The 20,672-nt window shown below is 42.7% G+C and overlaps 1 protein-coding gene across 1 annotated transcript in view; it reads right to left on the bottom strand.

The window, feature by feature from the left end:
- Positions 1-20,413: 20,413 nt before the first annotated feature.
- Positions 20,414-20,672, bottom strand: part of LOC311113388 (cilia- and flagella-associated protein 58-like) — a gene marked incomplete at both ends in the record, with an annotated part of 33,264 nt that continues 33,005 nt past the window's right edge. Inside the window, one exon of the mRNA XM_084156592.1 lies at positions 20,414-20,534. Within this exon, the coding sequence (XP_084012718.1) occupies positions 20,414-20,534 (121 nt within the window). The remainder of the gene's footprint in view (positions 20,535-20,672) is intronic.

Raw genomic sequence — 20,672 nt, 5'->3', positions numbered from 1 at the left:
ACCCTGTGGCACAGCACAGGATATCTTGGCCCTGGTAGATGCATAGCCATTTGCATAAACAAATTGTTCTCTATTATAAACATAACTACACTATTCAAAAAAATAAAGGGAACACTAAAATAACACATCCTAGATCTGAATGAATGAAATAATCTTATTAAATACTTTTTTCTTTACATAGTTGAATGTGCTGACAACAAAATCACACAAAAATGATCAATGGAAATCAAATGTATCAACCCATGGAGGTCTGGATTTGGAGTCACACTCAAAATTAAAGTGGAAAACCACACTACAGGCTGATCCAACTTTGATGTAATGTCCTTAAAACAAGTCAAAATGAGGCTCAGTAGTGTGTGTGGCCTCCACGTGCCTGTATGACCTCCCTACAACGCTTGGGCATGCTCCTGATGAGGTGGTGGATGGTCTCCTGAGGGATCTCCTCTCAGACCTGGACTAAAGCATCCGCCAACTCCTGGACAGTCTGTGGTGCAATGTGGCGTTGGTGGATGGAGTGAGACATGATGTCCCAGATGTGCTCAAATGGATTCAGGTCTGGGGAACGGGCGGGCCAGTCCATAGCATCAATGCCTTCCTCTTGCAGGAACTGCTGACACACTCCAGCCACATGAGGTCTAGCATTGTCTTGCATTAGGAGGAACCCAGGGCCAACCGCACCAGCATATGGTCTCACAAGGGGTCTGAGGATCTCATCACGGTACCTAATGGCAGTCAGGCTACCTCTGGCGAGCACATGGAGGGCTGTGCGGCCCCCCAAAGAAATGCCACCCCACACCATGACTGACCCACCGCCAAACTGGTCATGCTGGAGGATGTTGCAGGCAGCAGAACGTTCTCCACGGCGTCTCCAGACTCTGTCACGTCTGTCACATGTGCTCAGTGTGAACCTGCTTTCATCTGTGAAGAGCACAGGGCGCCAGTGGCGAATTTGCCAATCTTGGTGTTCTCTGGCAAATGCCAAACGTCCTGCACGGTGTTGGGCTGTAAGCACAACCCCCACCTGTGGACGTCGGGCCCTAATACCACCCTCAAGGAGTCTGTTTCTGACCGTTTGAGCAGACACATGCACATTTGTGGCCTGCTGGAGGTCATTTTGCAGGGCTCTGGCAGTGCTCCTTCTGCTCCTCCTTGCACAAAGTCCTGCTGCTGGGTTGTTGCCCTCCTACGGCCTCCTCCACGTCTCCTGATGTACTGGCCTGTCTCCTGGTAGCGCCTCCATGCTCTGGACACTACGCTGACAGACACAGCAAACCTTCTTGCCACAGCTCGCATTGATGTACCATCCTGGATGAGCTGCACTACCTGAGCCACTTGTGTGGGTTGTAAACTCCGTCTCATGCTACCACTAGAGTGAAAGCACCGCCAGCATTCAAAAGTGACCAAAACATCAGCCAGGAAGCATAGGAACTGAGAAGTGGTCTGTGGTCACCACCTGCAGAACCACTCCTTTATTGGGGGTGTCTTGCTAATTGCCTATAATTTCCACCTGTTGTCTATTCCATTTGCACAACAGCATGTGAAATGTATTGTCAATCAGTGTTGCTTCCTAAGTGGACAGTTTGATTTCACAGAAGTGTGATTGACTTGGAGATACATTGTGTTGTTTAAGTGTTCCCTTAATTTTTTTGAGCAGTGTATATAACCAATTACATGTATAATCATGAAAACCGTAATAATGCAATTTAGAAAGCTCCCTCACGACGCCAGGACAGCGGAGTCACTCACCACCTTCCGGAGACATTTGAAACCCCACCTCTTTAAGGAATACCTGGGATAGGATAAAGTAATCCTTCTACCCCCCCCCCCCCCAAACATTGTAAAGTGGTTATCCCACTGGCTATAGGGTGAACGCACCAATTGGTGAGTCGCTCTGGATAAGAGCGTCTGCTAAATGACGTAAATGTGCCCTTGAGCAAGGCACTTAACCCTAATTGCTCCTGTAAGTCGCTCTGGATAAGAGCGTCTGCTAAATGACTAAAATGTAAATGTAAATGTAGAAAGTAATATTTCATGATCAAACCTGTCAAATGCTTTGGATAAATCTAAAAAGATGCCAAGAGCGTATTCATTGTTGTTAAGGGCTCTAAAGATTTTACCATAAGTTGCAAAAGAGCCATACTGTGGAGTAGTTTTTACGAAAACCATATTGGTGCTCATATAGAATATAGTGCTGATTTAAATGTTTCAACATTCTCTTATACACACATTTTTCTAGGATTTTAGAAAAACATGATAGTACAGATATTGGGCGATAATTTGTAAAAGATCTTGGATCCCCAGATTTTTAGAGGGGGATAATTTTGACAATTTTCAAATCTTTAGGAACAATACCAGTTTGCATAGATTTGGTAAAGATATACAGTACCAGTCAAAAGTTTGGTCACACCTACTCATTGAAGGGGTTTTCTTTATTTTTACTATTTTCTACATTGTAGAATAATATTAAAGACATCAAAACTATGAAATAAGGAATCATGTAGTAACCAAAACAGTGTTAAACAAATTGAGATTCTTCAAAGTAGCCACCCTTTGCCTTGATGACAGCTTTGCACATTCTTGGCATTCTCTCAACCAGCTTCATGAGGAATGCTTTTCCAAAAGTCTTGAAGGAGTTCCCACATATGCTGATCACTTGTTGGCTACTTTTCCTTCACTCTGCAGTCCAACTCATCCCAAATCATCTCAATTGGGTTGAGGTCAGGTGATTGTGGAGGACAGGTCATCTGCTGCAGCATTCCATCACTCTCCTTCTTGGTCAAATAGCCCTTACATAGCCTGGAGGTGTGTTTTGGGTCATTGTCCTGTTGAAAAACAAATGATAGTCTCACTAAGCGCAAACCAGTTGAGATGGCGTATCGCTGCAGAATGCTGAGGTAGCCATGCTGGTTAAGTGTGCCTTGAATTCTAAATAAATCACAGACAGTGTCACCAGCAAAGCACCCCCACACATTCACACCTCCTCCTCCATGCTTCACGGTGGGAACCACACATGCAGAGATCATCCATTCACCTACTCTGCGTCTCACAAAGACACGTTTGGAACCAAAAATCTCAAATTTGGAATAAACAGACCAAAGGGCAGATTTCCACTGGTCTAATATCCATTGCTCGTGTTTCTTGGCCCAAGCAAGTCTCTTCTTATTATTGGTGTCCTTTAGTAGTGGTTTCTTTGCAGCAATTCGACCATGAAGGCCTGATTCACGGAGTCTCCTCTGAACAGTTGATGTTGAGATGTGTCTGTTACTTGAACTCTATGAAGCATTTATTTGGGCTGCAATCTGAGATGCAGTTAACTCTAATGAACCTATCCTCTGCAGCAGAGGTAACTCTGGGTCTTCCTTTCCTGTGGTGGTCCTCATGAGAGCCAGTTTCATCATAGCGCTTGATGTTTTTTGCGACTGCACTTGAAGAAACTTTAAAAGTTCTTGACATTTTCCATATTGACTGATCTTCATGTCTTAAAGTAATGATGGACTGTCGTTTCTCTTAGTTTATTAGAGCTGTTCTTGCCATAATATGAACTTGGTCTTTTACCAAATAGGGCTATCTTCTGTATACCACCCCTAACTTGTAACAAAACAACTGACGCATTAAGAAGGAAAGAGATTCCACAAATTAACTTTTAACAAGGCACACCTGTTAATTGAAATGCATTCCAGGTGACTACGTCATGAAGCTGGTTGAGAGAATGCCAAGAGTGTGCAAAGCTGTCATCAAGGCAAAGGGAGGCTACTTTGAAGAATCTCCAATATAAAATATATTTTGATGTGTTTAACACTTTTTTTTACTATATGATGTGTTATTTCATAGTTTTGATGTCTTCACTGTTATTCTACAATGTAGAAAATAGTAAAAAATAAAGAAAAACCCTGGAATGAGTAGGTGTGTCCAAACTTTTGACTGGTACTGTACAGTGAGGGAAAAATGTATTTGATCCCCTGCTGATTTTGTTCATTTGCCCACTGACAAAGAAATAATCAGTCTATAATTTTAATGGTAGGTTTATTTGAACAGTGAGAGACAGAATAACAACAAAAAAATCCAGAAAAACGCATGTAAAAAATGTTATAAATTGATTTGCATTTTAATGAGGAAAATAAGTATTTGACCCCTCTGCAAAACATGACTTAGTACTGGTGGCAAAACCATTGTTGGCAATCACAGAGGTCAGACGTTTCTTGTAGTTGGCCACCAGGTTTGCGGAAACTCACAGAAATGTGCACTGAATTTAAGTCAAATACCGAAATCCTTCCTGTCACAGAATTAGTAATCTGGTACTGTAACGTTTACTGTGGATAATTCCATCCTATTGCCAAACAAGTACAGTGAGGGAAAAAAGTATTTGATCCCCTGCTGATTTTGTACGATTGCCCACTGACAAAGAAATGATCAGTCTATAATTTTAATGGTAGGTTTATTTGAACAGTGAGAGAGAATAACAACAAAAAAATCCAGAAAAACGCATTGTCAAAAATGTTATAAATTGATTTGCATTTTAATGAGGGAAATAAGTATTTGACCCCCTCTCAATCAGAAAGATTTCTGGCTCCCAGGTGTCTTTTATACAGGTAACGAGCTGAGATTAGGAGCACACTCTTAAAGGGAGTGCTCCTAATCTCAGCTTGTTACCTGAATAAAAGACATCTGTCCACAGAAGCAATCAATCAATCAGATTCCAAACTCTCCACCATGGCCAAGACCAAAGAGCTCTCCAAGGATGTCAGGGACAAGATTGTAGACCTAAACAAGGCTGGAATGGGCTACAAGACCATCGCCAAGCAGCTTGGTGAGAAGGTGACAACAGTTGGTGCGATTATTCGCAAATGGAAGAAACACAAAATAACTGTCAATCTCCCTCGGCCTGGGGTTCCATGCAAGATCTCACCTCATGGAGTTGCAATGATCATGAGAACGGTGAGGAATCAGCCCAGAACTACATGGGAGGATCTTGTCAATGATCTCAAGGCAGCTGGGACCATAGTCACCAAGAAAACAATTGGTAACACACTATGCCGTGAAGGACTGAAATCCTGCAGCGCCCGCAAGGTCCCCCTGCTCAAGAAAGCACATATACAGGCCCGTCTGAAGTTTGCCAATGAACATCTGAATGATTCAGAGGAGAACTGGGTGAAAGTGTTGTGGTCAGAGGAGACCAAAATCGAGCTCTGTGGCATCAACTCAACTCGCCGTGTTTGGAGGAGGAGGAATGCTGCCTATGACCCCAAGAACACCATCCCCACCGTCAAACATGGAGGTGGAAACATTATGCTTTGGGGGTGTTTTTCTGCTAAGGGGACAGGACAACTTCACCGCATCAAAGGGACGATGGACGGGGCCATGTACTGTCAAATCTTGGGAGAGAACCTCCTTCCCTCAGCCAGGGCATTGAAAATGTGTCGTGGATGGGTATTCCAGCATGACAATGACCCAAAACACACGGCCAAGGCAACAAAGGAGTGGTTCAAGAAGAAGCACATTAAGGTCCTGGAGTGGCGTAGCCAGTCTCCAGACGTTAATCCCATAGGAAATCTGTGGAGGGAGCTCAAGGTTCGAGTTGCCAAACGTCAGCCTCGAAACCTTAATGACTTGGAGAAGATATGCAAAGAGGAGTGGGACAAAATCCTTCCTGAGATGTGTGCAAACCTGGTGGCCAACTACAAGAAACGTCTGACCTCTGTAATTGCCAACAAGGGTTTTGCCACCAAGTACTAAGTCATGTTTTGCAGAGGGGTCAAATACTTATTTCCCTCATTAAAATGCAAATCAATTTATAATATTTTTGACATGCGTTTTTCTGGATTTTTTTGTTGTTATTCTGTCTCTCACTGTTCAAATAAACCTACCATTAAAATTATAGACTGATCATTTCTTTGTCAGTGGGCAAACGTACAAAATCAGCAGGGGATTAAATACTTTTTTCCCTCACTGTATGTTAGAGGGTCAGTAATTGAGGAAGACATTGATTTCACCAAAGAGGCACAAATCTCATCATGACCTGCTGCTGATATCTTTAAATGACCAATTACCTCCATCACCTCCATTACATCAGGAGGATTTAACTGAAGCAGAGAAGGGAAATGTCCCTTAATGTAATCCAAGGCATTTCCATCAGTTTTCTAAATGTTCTTTGACAGAGAGGAACCCACATTCGAAGCTAAACACCTTCTTTTAAGTTAAACACCTTCTTCGTCCGCTTTGAGGATAACACAGTGCCACCAACGCGGCCCACTACCAAGGACTGTGTGCTCTCCTTCTCAGTGGCCAACGTGAGTAAGACATTTAAGCATGTTAATCCCCGCAAGGCTGCCGGCCCAGACGGCATCCCTAGCCGCGTCCTCAGAGCATGTGCAGACCAGCTGGCTAGTGTGTTTACGGACATATTCAATCTCTCCCTATCCCAGTCTGCTGTCCCCACATGCTTCAAGATGGCCACCATTGTTCCTGTACCCAAGAAAGCAAAGGTAACTGAACTAAATGACTATCGCCCCGTTGCACTCACCTCTGTCATCATGAAGTGCTTTGAGAGACTAGTCAAGGATCAAATCACCTCTACCTTACCTGTCACCCTAGACCCACTTCAATTTGCTTACCGCCCCAATAGATACACAGACGATGCAATCGTCATCGCACTGCACACTGCCCTATCCCATCTGGACAAGAGGAATACCTGTGTAAGAATGCTGTTCATTGACTATACCTCAGCATTCAACACCATAGTACCCTCCAAGCTCATCATTAAGCTCGAGGCCCTGGGTCTGAGCCCCGCCCTGTGCAACTGGGTCCTGGACTTCCTGATGGGCCGCCCCCAGTTGGTGAAGGTAGGAAACAACATCTCCACTTCGCTGATCCTCAACACTGGGACCCCACAAGGGTGCGTGCTCAGCCCCTCCTGTACTCCCTGTTCACCCATGACTCCTCCAACTCAATCATCAAGTTTGCAGACGACACAACAGTAGTAGGCTTGATTACCAACAATGGCGAGACAGCCTACAGGGAGGAGGTGAGGGCTCTGGGAGTGTGGTGCCAGGAAAATAACCTTTCACTCAACGTCAACAAAACAAAGGAGATGATCGTGGAATTCAGGAAACAGCAGAGGGTGCACCCCCCTATCCACATCGACAGAACCGCAGTGGAGAAGGTGGAAAGCTTCAAGTTCCTTGGCGTACACATCACTGACAAATTTAAATGGTCCACCCACACAGACAGTGTGGTGAAGAAGGCGCAACAGAACCTCTTTAACATCAGGAGGCTGAAGAAATTTGGCTTGGCACCTAAAACCCTCACAAACGTTTACAGATGCACAATTGAGTGCATCCTGTCGGGCTGTATCACCGCCTGGTACGGCAACTGCACCGCCCGCGACCGTAGGGCTCTCCAGAGAGTGGTGTGGTCTGCCGAACGCATTACTGGGGGCAAACTACCCGACCTCCAGGACACCTACAGCATCCGATGTCACAGGAAGGCAAAAAAGATAATCAAGGACATCAACCACCCGAGCCACTGCCTGTTCACCCCGCTATCATCCAGAAGGCGAGGTCAGTACAGGAGCATCAAAGCTGGGACCGAGAGAATGAAAAACAGCTTCTATCTCAAGGCCATCAGACTGTTAAATAGCCATCACTGGCACACTAGAGGCTGCTGCTGCCTATTGAAATCACTGGCCACTTTAAGAAATGGAATAATAGTCACTTTAATAATGTTTACATATCTTGCATTACTCATCTCATACTCACCTTGGCATTTTTCCTATTTTGATGCCTTACAACCTGGATTTAAAATTGATTTTTTCGGGGTTTGTATAATTTGATTTACACAACATGCCTACCACTTTGAAAATGCAAAATAAATAAATATTGTGTAACAAACAAGTAATAATAAATAAATAAATATTGAGCGTGCATAACTATTGCGTTCATCCACCTCTGGCCTGTTGGCCACCCTACCTCTGCGGAAGCACAGTTCCCGCTCTGCCCAGTCAAAACTGTTCGCTGCTCTGGCACCCCAATGGTGGAACGAGCTCCCTCACAACGCCAGGACAGCGGAGTCACTCACCACCTTCCGGAGACACTTGAAACCCCACCTCTTTAAGGAATACCTGGGATAGGATAAAGTAATCCTTCTACCCCACCTTACCCCACCCCAAAAATAAATAAATAAACATATTGTAAAGTGGTTATCCCACTGGCTATAAGGTGAATGCACCAATTTGGAAGTCGCTCTGGATTAGAGCGTCTGCTAAATGACGTAAATGTAAATGTAAATGTAATACCACAGATTCTCAATTGGATTGAGGTCTGGGCTTTGACTAGGCCGTTCCAAGACGTTTAAATGTTTCCCCTTAAACCACACAAGTGTTGCTTTAGCAGTATGCTTAGGGTCATTGTCCTGCTGGAAGGTGAACCTCCGATCCAGTCTGAAATCTCTGGAAGACTGAAAAAGGTTTCCCTCAAGAATTTCCCTGTATTTAGCGCCATCCATCATTCCTACAATTCTGACCAGTTTCCCAGTCCCTGCCGATGAAAAACATGATGCTGCCACCACCATGCTTCACTGTGGGGGTGGTGTTCTCAGGGTGATGAAAGGTGTTGGGTTTGCGCCAGACATAGCGTTTTCCTTGATGGCCAAAAAGCTCAATTGTAGTCTCATCTGGCCAGAGTACCTTCTTCAATATGTTTGGGGAGTCTCCCACATGCCTTTTGGCGAACACCAAACGTGTTTGCTTATTTTTTTCTTTAAGCAATGGCTTTTTTCTGGCCACTCTTCCATAAAGCCCAGCTCTGTGGAGTGTACGGCTTAAAGTGGTCCTATGGACAGATACTCTAATCTCCGCTGTGGAGCTTTGCAGCTCCTTCAGGGTTATCTTTGGTCTCTTTGTTGCCTCTGATTAATTCCCTCCTTGCCTGGTCCGTGAGTTTTGGTGGGCGGCACTCTCTTGGCAGGTTTGTTGTGGTGCCATATTCTTTCAATTTTTTAATAATGGATTTAATGGTGCTCCGTGGGATGTTCAAAGTTTCTGATATTTTTTTATAACCCAACCCTGATCTGTACTTCTCCACAACTTTGTCCCTGACCTGTTTGGAGAGCTCCTTGGACTTCATGGTGCCCCTTGCTTTGTGGTGTTGCAGACTCTGGGGCCTTTCAGAACAGGTGTATATATACTGAGATCATGTGACAGATCATGTGACACTTAGATTGCACACAGGTGGACTTTATTTAACTAATTATGTGACTTCTGAAGAAATTGGTTGCACCAGATCTTATTTAGGGGCTTCATAGCAAAGGGGGTGAATACATATGCACGCACCACTTTTTTTTATTTTAGTTTTTAGTTTTTTTTTTAAACAAGTTTTAAAAAAAATTTCACTTCACCAATTTGCACTATTTTGTGTATGTCCATTACATGGAATCCAAATAAAAATCTATTTCAATTCCAGGTTGTAAGTTAACAAAATAGGAAAAATGCCAGGAGGGGGCGGGCGAAAACTTTTTTTGTACTGTTGGAGGCTCCTCTACTCCGTTTCTACTCAGTTTCTACAACAAAATAAAAACAATAACGAAAGTGCTGTGGTGAACAGTTGTGCTTTTTCCCCTAATGCGGATTCAATCTTTAAGGTTTTAGTTTAGTTTTTGATAATTGTTTCGATTTTGAAAAGAGAGAATAAACTAAATTTGTGGTAAATGTGTCTGTAAGGTGAAAATAATTGTCTCCAAATAGCCAAATCTCTGACAGTTGGGTGCATCACAAATTTAGCACGAGTTTGACTCACAGGCCTGATAAAGCACCGATTAGCCTATGGATTGGAACTCCAAATCATAACCAAATAATAATGACACGTAACCTAAATAAAGGCTAAATATCCTACCATACAAGGACCTGCTTCTAGTTGGTCTCACTTGTACATAAACTTTCCCCTTAGGTTATTAATTAAGGAGTACAAACTTCTCTGTAGCTGAATCTCAAACCAAACACTTTGATCACTCGATATGCGTCAATGGCTAGTTGTTGAGTCATCGAGTGATCTACTGCACCCTTTGGCAGCCTCTTCCGAGTGGACGTCCTGTGCCGACTCAGCAACCCCTTCACAGCAAATTCTGAATCTTAGCGTGTTACCTAGCAACAACATAGCCACTACTACTTCACCCTCAAAATAGTCTGAATTAATCTAAACTAAATCAAGAAATCTGTAATTCATTTTGATGTTTTTGCGGGAAGGTCTTAGTTGCACAATTTAACATCTAGCTAAGGTGTTTTGTAGCTTGAGGACTCATCCTGAATTTAATTCCGTTGCTGTATCGATCGTTCCATACATTCAGTCTGAAACTGCCGTCCTAGAAGTCGTTTTTAATATATATATATATATATATATATATATATATATATATATATATATATATATATATATATATAAATAAATAAATTAGGGGGTATATCAGCTTTAACATTGCAGATAGATTGTAACTTCCATCAATGTATTGTCTGCATCACTTCCAATCCCACATATGTTTTTTCTTTCTTGCAAATATATATATATATACACATATACATACATACATATACACATACATATAAATATATTTACATACATATCCTTTTTTTACATTTATTTTCCTTTATTACTTTCCAACCCCACCCCTCTAATTGGAGTAAACTAGTGAACAACAACGCTTATGCCTCTACTTCCAGCTTATACATACTATATACATTTTATGGACACAGTCAATTTACAATAATTATATTTTGTTTGTTTTTACTCCTGAACTTCCTCTATCCTCAACCTCTCCGATCATTTTCATGATGTCCATCCGGTATGCTTCTATATGCCATATCTTTCAAACTGTGCTCTTTCACAAAAGTTCTCAACCTATATACTTATTATGGACACAGTATGTTTTACATTAGTTATTTTGTTGTTATTAGTTGTTATTAGTCCCAACCTTCAGTTCCAATCAACCCCTCCCATCTATCTCTTAACACCATCCATATTGGATTTCTATTTGCCATATATTTTTCAGCTGTACTGTGATGTTTCACAAAAGTTCTGAACCCTTCTATTCTCATTGTTTCTACAGATTGTAAATTAAAGATAAACATTTTTGCTAAAAGTATTATTATATTAGTGATCGATTGACTATGACTTTTCAGATCACCCAGTAGTGCTATCTGCAGGGTTAGTTCCAGGTAAATATTGCAATCCTTCAGCCATTCCTGGATCTGTGACCAAAAACAAGCTACAAATGGACAGTACCAAAACAAAAGATCTAATGATTATGTCTCAAGGAATGCCCACACGCATTTCAATATTACTTTCCTTTACTTTCAACCTCAGAAATAAAAGGTGTACAGCCATGTACAAACGATACAAATACAGCAAAACGATACAGCCCACTCAACATGTGGTAGAGTCGCATTGTACAGATGCTACTCTGGGTGATGACATCATCAAAGGGGAAAGGTCAAGGTCATGCCAATAATAACCATGCACACATGAATAGTAATCATACTATACTGCAGGTAAGTACAACACATATTCAATGTAATTATTTATATAGTGTCCACACGATAACACCCCCATATAAATAACATTCTATTGGTAGGAAGAATTTTGTATAATAATTTAAAGTGAAAAATTCTACATTTTGAATCCGGCGTCGTTTTGCATATCAGTTCATAAACCATTTGGCATGGAATCGGTACGTCAAAAATCTCTTCCCAACTATTTTGCAATCTACTGGTATATTTTTTTATTTACCACAATTTTCTTTAACCAATTATGGTCTTTAATGCAGGGCCGACAGACAAGTTCCTTACTTTTCCCCCCTTCTACTTTCCTCTTCCATTTTTGTGGTAATGTTGCAATTATTTGGTTGTAATTTTGGGTGGAGAAGAAATGTCCATATGTTTTTGTTAGCTGCATGTGCGACATAACTCCACCAGTTCTACCGATGATATCATTTACGAAGGTTATACCTTTTTTAAACACACTCTTACACACTCCACCCCTTTCCTCCACAATCAACCATAAGCTCAGATGCTCAACGGTTGTTACATCCCAGAGCCCAACTCAAGAAAGGACCTGATTTACGAATGCATATACAGTTACAGCTGTTTGAGAAAGCATGCAAGATTGAGCAAAAATTGACAACATTTTTAGATTTGATTAACCTATGTCAAGTCCTAGGTGATGGAGATCAGATCCACCCCCTTCCCCTGAAACACACACACTCTGTTCCCCCGTTGTAACCATTTTCCCAAGCATCTCTGTGCAGTCAGACCTTTGATTATTTTGTGCCACCATGGGTTACTGCAGCCAGTATTGCCAGCACTGCCACTTCCTGGGTGGGGGTACCCCACCGGAATCCCCACCGGCTAGGTACAAGGTCATCAAGGTTCTCATTAGCAGCTTTGAGAATTTCCTTGTATATTATGCTCTCCCATCAGGGGGCTCTGGCTTTGTAGGACCAACCCTGCCAGGCAGGCTCAGAATGTTGAAGTTGTTTGTGCTGACGTCAAAATTAGGGTTGTTGTACAAAACAAATTAATCAGCGATTGGATCGTCTTTAACCAATCAGAGTATCAAAGCCAATGACGTGATGCATGATTCGTGTGGGCCGGCTCTGGCCCAACCCATAGGTTTCTGGGAACAATCAGAACGATCAGAATGTGTTCACATTCTACAAAACTTCAGGGAGGAAAGCAAATCCAGACTCATCATGGAGAAGAAACGCTAGTGAGCATGGCATTTGGTCAGAGCGTTGTGGATGGGTAGTCAGGCTAGGCGTTTTGTGCTTGAAGGAGCAGTATTTCTGAAGTTTGAAAATGTGGACAAAAACTAGCCTCAGTATTATGAGCAGCACCGCAGATACTGCGATGAGTGCGATGCAAGATTTTGCTCTCACACAGTCACACAGAGTAGCTGTGCATGTGCACGGGTTCACTTCATGCTGCTACAACGTGGTAGCTACAGGGCCAAAACAGCAGAGAAGTTTAGCCTCGCGCTTCAACTCTCTTAGTTGTTGCATAAATATACCCACTACTGCTGTTTACTTTGTGCATCTACGTCATCTCGCTGAGTCTACCTTGTCCATTAAATTGGCTTGCTAGCTCTAGCCTTCATATGAAACGAAAGGGAAGTTAACCACCTGCTAGTGCAAACACTAAATACAATGCTCCCTCCATCTAGCTACAATGAATGAGTTTTAGTTATAATTTAAAATTATACATTTACATTACATTTACGTCATTTAGCAGACGCTCTTATCCAGAGCGACTTACAAATTGGTGCATTCACCATATAGCCAGTGGGATAACCACTTTACAATTTTTTTTTTCTTTCTTTCTTTGGGGTGGGGTAGAAGGATTACTTTATCCTATCCCAGGTATTCCTTAAAGAGGTGGGGTTTCAAGTGTCTCCGGAAGGTGGTGAGTGACTCCGCTGTCCTGGCGTCGTGAGGGAGCTTGTTCCACCATTGGGGTGCCAGAGCAGCGAAAAGTTTTGACTGGGCTGAGTGGGAACTGTGCTTCCGCAGAGGTAGGGGGGCCAGCAGGCCAGAGGTGGATGAACGCAATGCCCTCGTTTGGGTGTAGGGACTGATCAGAGCCTGAAGGTACGGGGGTGCAGTACTGAGTCAGCAGCTGCTCCGCTCAAATGACCCAGTGTTACAAAGTAATGATGGTTGCCTAGAAAATGCTGCTCCCCATACGGGGAAAAAAACATTAAAACACATTTCCTGTACTCAAAATGTATTCCAAATACATTTACATTTTTGTCCAAAGGTATGGCACACATTGAAATACATTTCAAAATGCATGTCAAGAATCTCACATACATTTGGATGACATCACGATCACATAACGGTTGTTTTTCGTTTGAATTAAGTAAGAACTGAAGAGTCACAGACACAGCTCCATGAGGGGAGGAGGAAAAATCACTGCAAATTGCAAAATAGCAAATTGTCAATAATGTAGCTGAAAGCTACATTTCTAACATTAGCTGAATAGCTTGCTACCTTACCAACTGTTTCAATTTCTAAGTAGTAGCTAACTAGCTATAGCTTTCTTTCAATGATTGAGGCCAAAACTCAAACATATGACTGTGTATGCTTTGACAGTCATGTTGCTAGCTTCTTCAGTAACTTTTCAAACGTGTCGGTCTTATTTTGTTTCTATAGCCATATACTGAACGGAGAGAATAGGATGTGTAGCCCTGAAGACATGATACTGTAAATTAAAGCAGATTAACTAGCCTTGGAATTGTGTGGGTCAATGCTAGGTAAGAATGTTCTCCAAGGAAATTGACAAAATGTTTTAGAAACATTTTAGACAAGCTACAAATCTTCAGAACCATGCTGCCACTTTTAGTTCTAAATTGCTGCAATTAATACACCTCCGTAACCCAATGTTCTCTTTTGTTCTCATAACGGGTCGCCAAACGACCTATGGGAGAACCTGTACCAAAGAGGTCTTTCAAACAACAGAGTGGGGTAACGCACCATTAAACTTTATTCCAGATGAATCCCTGGGAAGTCCTTGTATCCACCACAGGATGCAACAAAATATATTTACCCAACAGGATAACACAGGTGGAATGAATTTCAACTTTAGTACACAACTGAATACACAAACAAGCTGAAAGATAGAACTTAAAAAGCAGACACATTTATTACATAGAAATACACAAATTCATTAAGACTCGAAAAAAATATGAAGAACAACTAAAATGATCTCAGTTCCAACAAGTAAAAAAAAAAGAAAAATGTATGCACGCATGACTGTAAGTCGCTTTGGATAAAAGCGTCTGCTAAATGGCATATTATATTATATTATTATAAGTATCAGTGTGTGTGTGTTCAGTCCTGTTTGCTGGCCTTCTACCTGGGTAGTATGTGTGGGCGCGCACGTTGGATAACTTTCTTATCTGCATTCCAATGATCCAATGAAGAAAAGGGGTTGGAACCGGTTCAGGGAACAGAACCGAAAACCAGAAAATTATGACATTTTTCAAGGAACAGAACCAGAACTGAGAACGAAAGTCATCTATACAGAATCGTTATTTTAAAAGCATGGGAACCGGTTAATAACGCATTTTACCTTCCTGGCATTTTTTTCCTGTCCCACAAAAAAATTCAACAAAAACGCCTATGCAAAGCCCTCCCTGTCACTCAGAAACGTTCTCCAGTGTCTGCCTGCCTGCCAGCTGAAAATCTTTGCCAGTGTGTGTGTTTAGGCTACCTGCCCCTCCCTCCGAAGCATGCATAGTCTACTGTAGCTACTGACGTTACAGGCGTGATTCAGAAATTAGGGAGAGAGATTTTTTATTGGAGAACAATGGATGAACTTTTTCAATGCTAGTTAAGGATACTATAGTTATCATGTTTCACATTGGATTTATTAACTACGAACGGGTAAGACATTTTTATTTTAAGTCTGGTGCCGCTCTGCACACACAAGCTTGTTAGCTAGCTAGCCTGTTAGCTAGCTCTGGTCTAGCTCTCGAAAACTCTAGGCGGCATTATGTGTAATGTAATGGAAATGAGAGTCATGATCAAGGGCTAGCTCTGGTCCAATGTAAGTTAAGCCAAAACTCTCTGAAGTTCAAAGACATTCAAAGTTCCTTCATAGAAGCCGCTCCTCCGTAGGTATAATTCTGTTGGCCTAATTAAGATAATGCATGTCATAACAACAAGTTGTCCAGCGCTCCTCACCCGAAACATTTCTGACGCATGTCGCACCCTACACTCCAATGCATGCACAGTACATAGCTTGCCCACTCCATAGCAAGCTGCTCTATCCATTGGGGAAGTAATTTAACGTTGAGCTAAATGTATTTTTTTTTTTTTTACATCAAATCACATTTTATTTGTCACATGCGCTGAATACAACAGGTCCAGACCTTACCGTGAGATGCTTACTTACAAGCCCTTAACCAACAATGCAGTTTTAAGAAAATATATTTAAGAAAATATTTACTAAATAAACTAAAAAAATTAATAAAACGGAAATCATTAAAATAACAATAATGAGGCTATATACAAGGGGTACCGGTACCGAGTCAATGTGCGGGGGTACAGGTTAGTCGAGGTCATTTGTACATGTAGGTAGGGGTACAGTGACTATGAATAGATAATAAACAGCGAGTAGCAGCAGGGGGGGTCAATGCAAATAGTCCAGGTGGCCATGTTCAGCAGTCTTATGGCTTTGGGGTAGAAGCTGTTAAGGAGCCTTTTGGACCTACTGTAGACTTGGCGCTCCGGTACCGCTTGTCGTGCGGTAGCAGAGAGAACAGTCTATGATTTGGGTGACTGGAGTGTTTGACCAGTTTATGGGCCTTCCTCTGACACCGCCTAGTATATAGGTCCTGGATGGCAGTAAGCTTGGCCCCAGTGAAGTACTGGGCCGTACGCACTACCCTCTGTAGCGCCTTACGGTCGGATGCAGAGCAGTTGCCATACCAGGCGGTGATGCAACCGGTCAGGATGCTCTCGATGGTGCAGCTGTAGAACTATTTGAGCATCTGGGGACCCACGCCAAATATGTTCTGTCTCCTGAGGGGGGAAAGGCATTGTCGTGCCCTCTTCACGACTTTCTTGGTGTGTTTGGACCATGATAGTTTGTTGGTGATGTGGACACCAAGGACTTGAAACTCTCGACCCGCTCCACTACAGCACCGTCGATGTGGATGTGGGCGTGTTCGGCCCTCCTTTTCCTGTAGTCCACGATCCTCTCCTTTGTCTTGCTCACGTTGAGGGAGAGGTTGTTGTCCTGGCACCACACTGCCAGGTCTCTGATGTCCTCCCTATAGGCTCTCTCATCGTTGTCTGTGATCAGGCCTACCACCGTTGTGTCGTCAGCAAACGTAATGATGGTGTTGGAGTCGTGCTTGGCCACGCAGTCGTGGGTGAACAGGGAGTACAGGAGGGGACTGAGCACGCACCCCTGAGGGGCACCCGTGTTGAGGATTTACGTGGCAGATGTGTTGTTGCCTACCCTTACCACCTGGGGGCGGCATGTCAGGAAGTCCAGGATCCAGTTGCAGAGGGAGGTGTTTAGTCCCAGGGTCCTTAGCTTAGTGATGAGCTTTGTGGGCACTATGGTGTTGAACGCTGAGCTGTAGTCAATGAACAGCATTCTCACATAAGTGTTCCTTTTGTCCAGGTGGGAAAGGGCAGTGTGGAGTGCGATTGAGATTGCGTCATCTGTGGATCTGTTGGGGCGGTATGCGAATTGAAGTGAGTCTAGGGTTTCCGGGATGATGGTGTTGATGTGAGCCATGCCTTTCAAAGCACTTCATGGCTACCGACGTGAGTGCTATGGGGCGGTAGTCATTTAGGCAGGTTACCTTCGCTTTCTTGGGCACAGGGACTATGGTGGTCTGCTTGAAACATGTAGGTATTACAGACTCGGTCAGGGAGAGGCTGAAAATCTCAGTGAAGACACTTGCCAGTTGATCCGCGCATGCTCTGAGTATACGTCCTGGTAATCCTTCTAGCCCTGCGGCCTTGTGAATGTTGACCTGTTTAAAGGTCTTGCTCACATCGGCTACGGAGAGCGTGATCACACAGTCATCCGTAACAGCTGGTGCTCTCATGCATGCTTCAGTGTTGCTTGCCTCGAAGCGAGCATAAAAGGCATTTCGCCCGTCTGGTAGGCTCACGTCACTGGGCAGCTCGCAGCTGGGTTTCCCTTTGTAGTCCGTAATAGTTTGTAAGCCCTGCCACATCCGAGAAGCGTCGGAGCTGTTGTAGCAGGATTCAATCTTTCAGAGGTTTAAAAAGGAACAGGAATGAACGATGTAAACCGTTACTTTTTTGGGGTTAGAACCGGTTCAGAACTCTATTTTGCTGGTCGGAACAGTGGAACGGAACAAAAAAATATATAGTTCTGTTCAGAACGAAACGATTGGAAAATAATGTTTGTTCCAACCCCTGATGAAGAAGTGTGTTCCAGATGGAAAGGATGAATTGATGAAGGATGAAGCAGTATGCAGTGCAGGTTGCACACGTCTATCGAGTCAAATGGGTGTTGGTAACTCGCCATTCTTTGGGATCGGAGAATCAGCGTCGCTTGGATCTCAGAATCACCCAATCTGAGTCACCACACGGATTTTGACAAAAATAAAACAAACTTGAAACACTGTGCTGTTGATAAACACTTGCTGTCGTAAAACAAACTTAAAACTTGTAAAAAATAATATTGCTCAAATTCACTTTTCGATCAGTGGTTAGCTGTGTTGTGGGGTTTTGACTAGATAGTATACAGTTTATGTCAGAATTAACCAGAATTGACTCCACATCGCTCCGGAATCCACATCACTCCGGCCAAACTGACATTTCTTCTCCATGAGGAGTCTGGATTTGCCTCCCTTGCCTACGATTTCTAGAATGCGAATACATTCTGACCGTTCTAATTGGTCCCAGAAACCGATGGGTTGGGTCAGAGCCAGTTTGTTAGAGACAATCCAATCGCTGATTAATTTATTTTGTACAACGCCTGTCATTTTGAAGTCGCACAAAATACTTATAGGATGGCAGATTCCAACTGAATGTACTGTATGTAGCGATCGATACAGCAGCGGAATTAAATTCAGGGTGAGTCATCAGGCAAGGTTAGGAGAACTTACGCAGCAGGATAGGATAATTCATGTAGCAGGTTAGGAGAATTAGGTTAAGATTAGGAAAACGGGTTAGGGTTAGCTAAAATACAAACATTTCCACTTTTGACGTCAATTTGATATAAGCTTTATTCTATCTAGCCATGACAGTGTTGAGGTAATCTCTACTAGCTTGTAATGGTATCTGCCGCTGTTTGTCACGAACTGCTAGAACAGGGGTTCCCAAACTTTTTTGCCACACAACCCCACTTTGATATAAGAAAATGTTTGTGACCCCACCATGTGAAAAAAGTGATGTAATCAACAGCCAATATTTACTTATTTGTTTGGGGCTATGAAGAGTCTATTACAAATCAGTCTGACAATATTTTTGACAGTATTTCAATCGGAAGTATGGTTTGAAGTGAGTGAAATGCTTCAGAAAGGTATTGGGAAGTTCAAGAAAACATCAAGGAATATCAGGCAATAATCTTGTATGATATTCTGTGTAGAAAATAACATCATCATTGGTTTGAATTATGATGTTCTTATTATAAATTATATTCTTCAAAAATCAATGTCATTAATTTATAAATCCAAAAAGGTAGCAACTGCTGATTGCCCCTTGAATCAAGCCAATTGGTTTTATAAAGCCCTTTTTACATCAGCAATTGTCACAAAGTGCTTTACAGATACCCAGCCTAAAACCCCAAGGAGCAAGCAATGCAGAAGTAGATGCTAAGTGACCACCCTAGAAAGAAGGAACCAAAGAGGAAGCGGTTTCTAAGTGGTGGCTAGTCCTCTTCTGGTTGTACAGGGTAGAGATAAATAGTACATGTGGCCATTAAGGCCAGATTGTTTTACAGTTCATGGTGTGCATGCTTGGCAGACTGATAACCAGAACAGGATGGAGCACATAAAAAGACGTTCAAACGTTGATAGATGACCAGCAGGATCTGAACCATAATGGCTATAGAGGGTGTAAACACTTCCAAATGGCTTTTCATAATTCAGGAAAACTATGAATTTGAATTTGTGATAAATGAGTTTAGCTACTGACCTATCTGTTCACTTCACATACAGTATCAGCCCAAGAGCCCACGCCTGTAATGAGGGGCATTATTCAAAACTAATTTGTCAGCTTCAACCAATATTTCAAAGCGCAGTATTTGGCCGTGTGGGTTTTTGTCCTAAACCTAGTCTCTTGTGGACAGACTAAGTAAAATAAATGGTATCATAACGTCTGTCAAAAGACTGATGCGACGACTAAAGTGCACAGTACTTCCGGTGCTTTGGTTTTACATCACTGGTTATTTGGATGTTTTAGGATTGGGTGATGGTAGTACTTAAAGTGGGTACGGGGATTTCAAGCAAGGATTTCAAACGGAAATGTTTCGTTATGGGGGTGGGCTCTGGCTGAGAGTTTAGGAGGGTGGAGATTTCTCTAGTCTCGTTAGTAGAATTTTCTCATTCACCTCCCTCTAGAACCTAATCGAGCATCTGACGCATTTAGGCACGATTTTAGTTCTGGGATTCCGAGGTTATCCTAAACCCACCCATTTTTTCAGAGAGAACGCTGATTGGACTGACCATTTTCTAACTTCAAACATAAATATTGGAGAAAGGTCAGACTGATACGTGAAGTGAGCTCTCTTTATTGAATAACATCACAGCCCATTTATTTTTCCTTTAGAAGAGCTCTTAAAAACAGTATCAACAATGGTGAGTGTCTTATGAGGGGTGAGGGGGTAATAAGAGGGAGTGTGATAAGACGTAAGGCTGGAGGGAGCTTCTTGTCTCCCCCTCTAGGTAGCGATATTGCCAGCATGCTTAAGACTGAAGCCTCCACCGGTGAAGCGTGGACCGTCGCTGCGCTGGGGCAGGATCACCGACTGTCCCACCTGGGCCAGGCTCCTCTCTTTCTCCCTGCAGACACACAGGAGAGTTCCAGGAAATTGAACATTTCACACAGACACATGCAGACACATTTCAGAGTTGCTCCATCCACAGTGACCATCCTCCTCAGTGAATTTCATACAAATACAAATGGTAAAACATTTAAAA

Source organism: Coregonus lavaretus, assembly GCF_964263955.1.
Source record: "Coregonus lavaretus genome assembly, chromosome: 40".
Taxonomy (NCBI): Eukaryota; Metazoa; Chordata; class Actinopteri; order Salmoniformes; family Salmonidae; genus Coregonus; species Coregonus lavaretus.
This window is presented reverse-complemented; position numbering and strand designations above follow the sequence as displayed.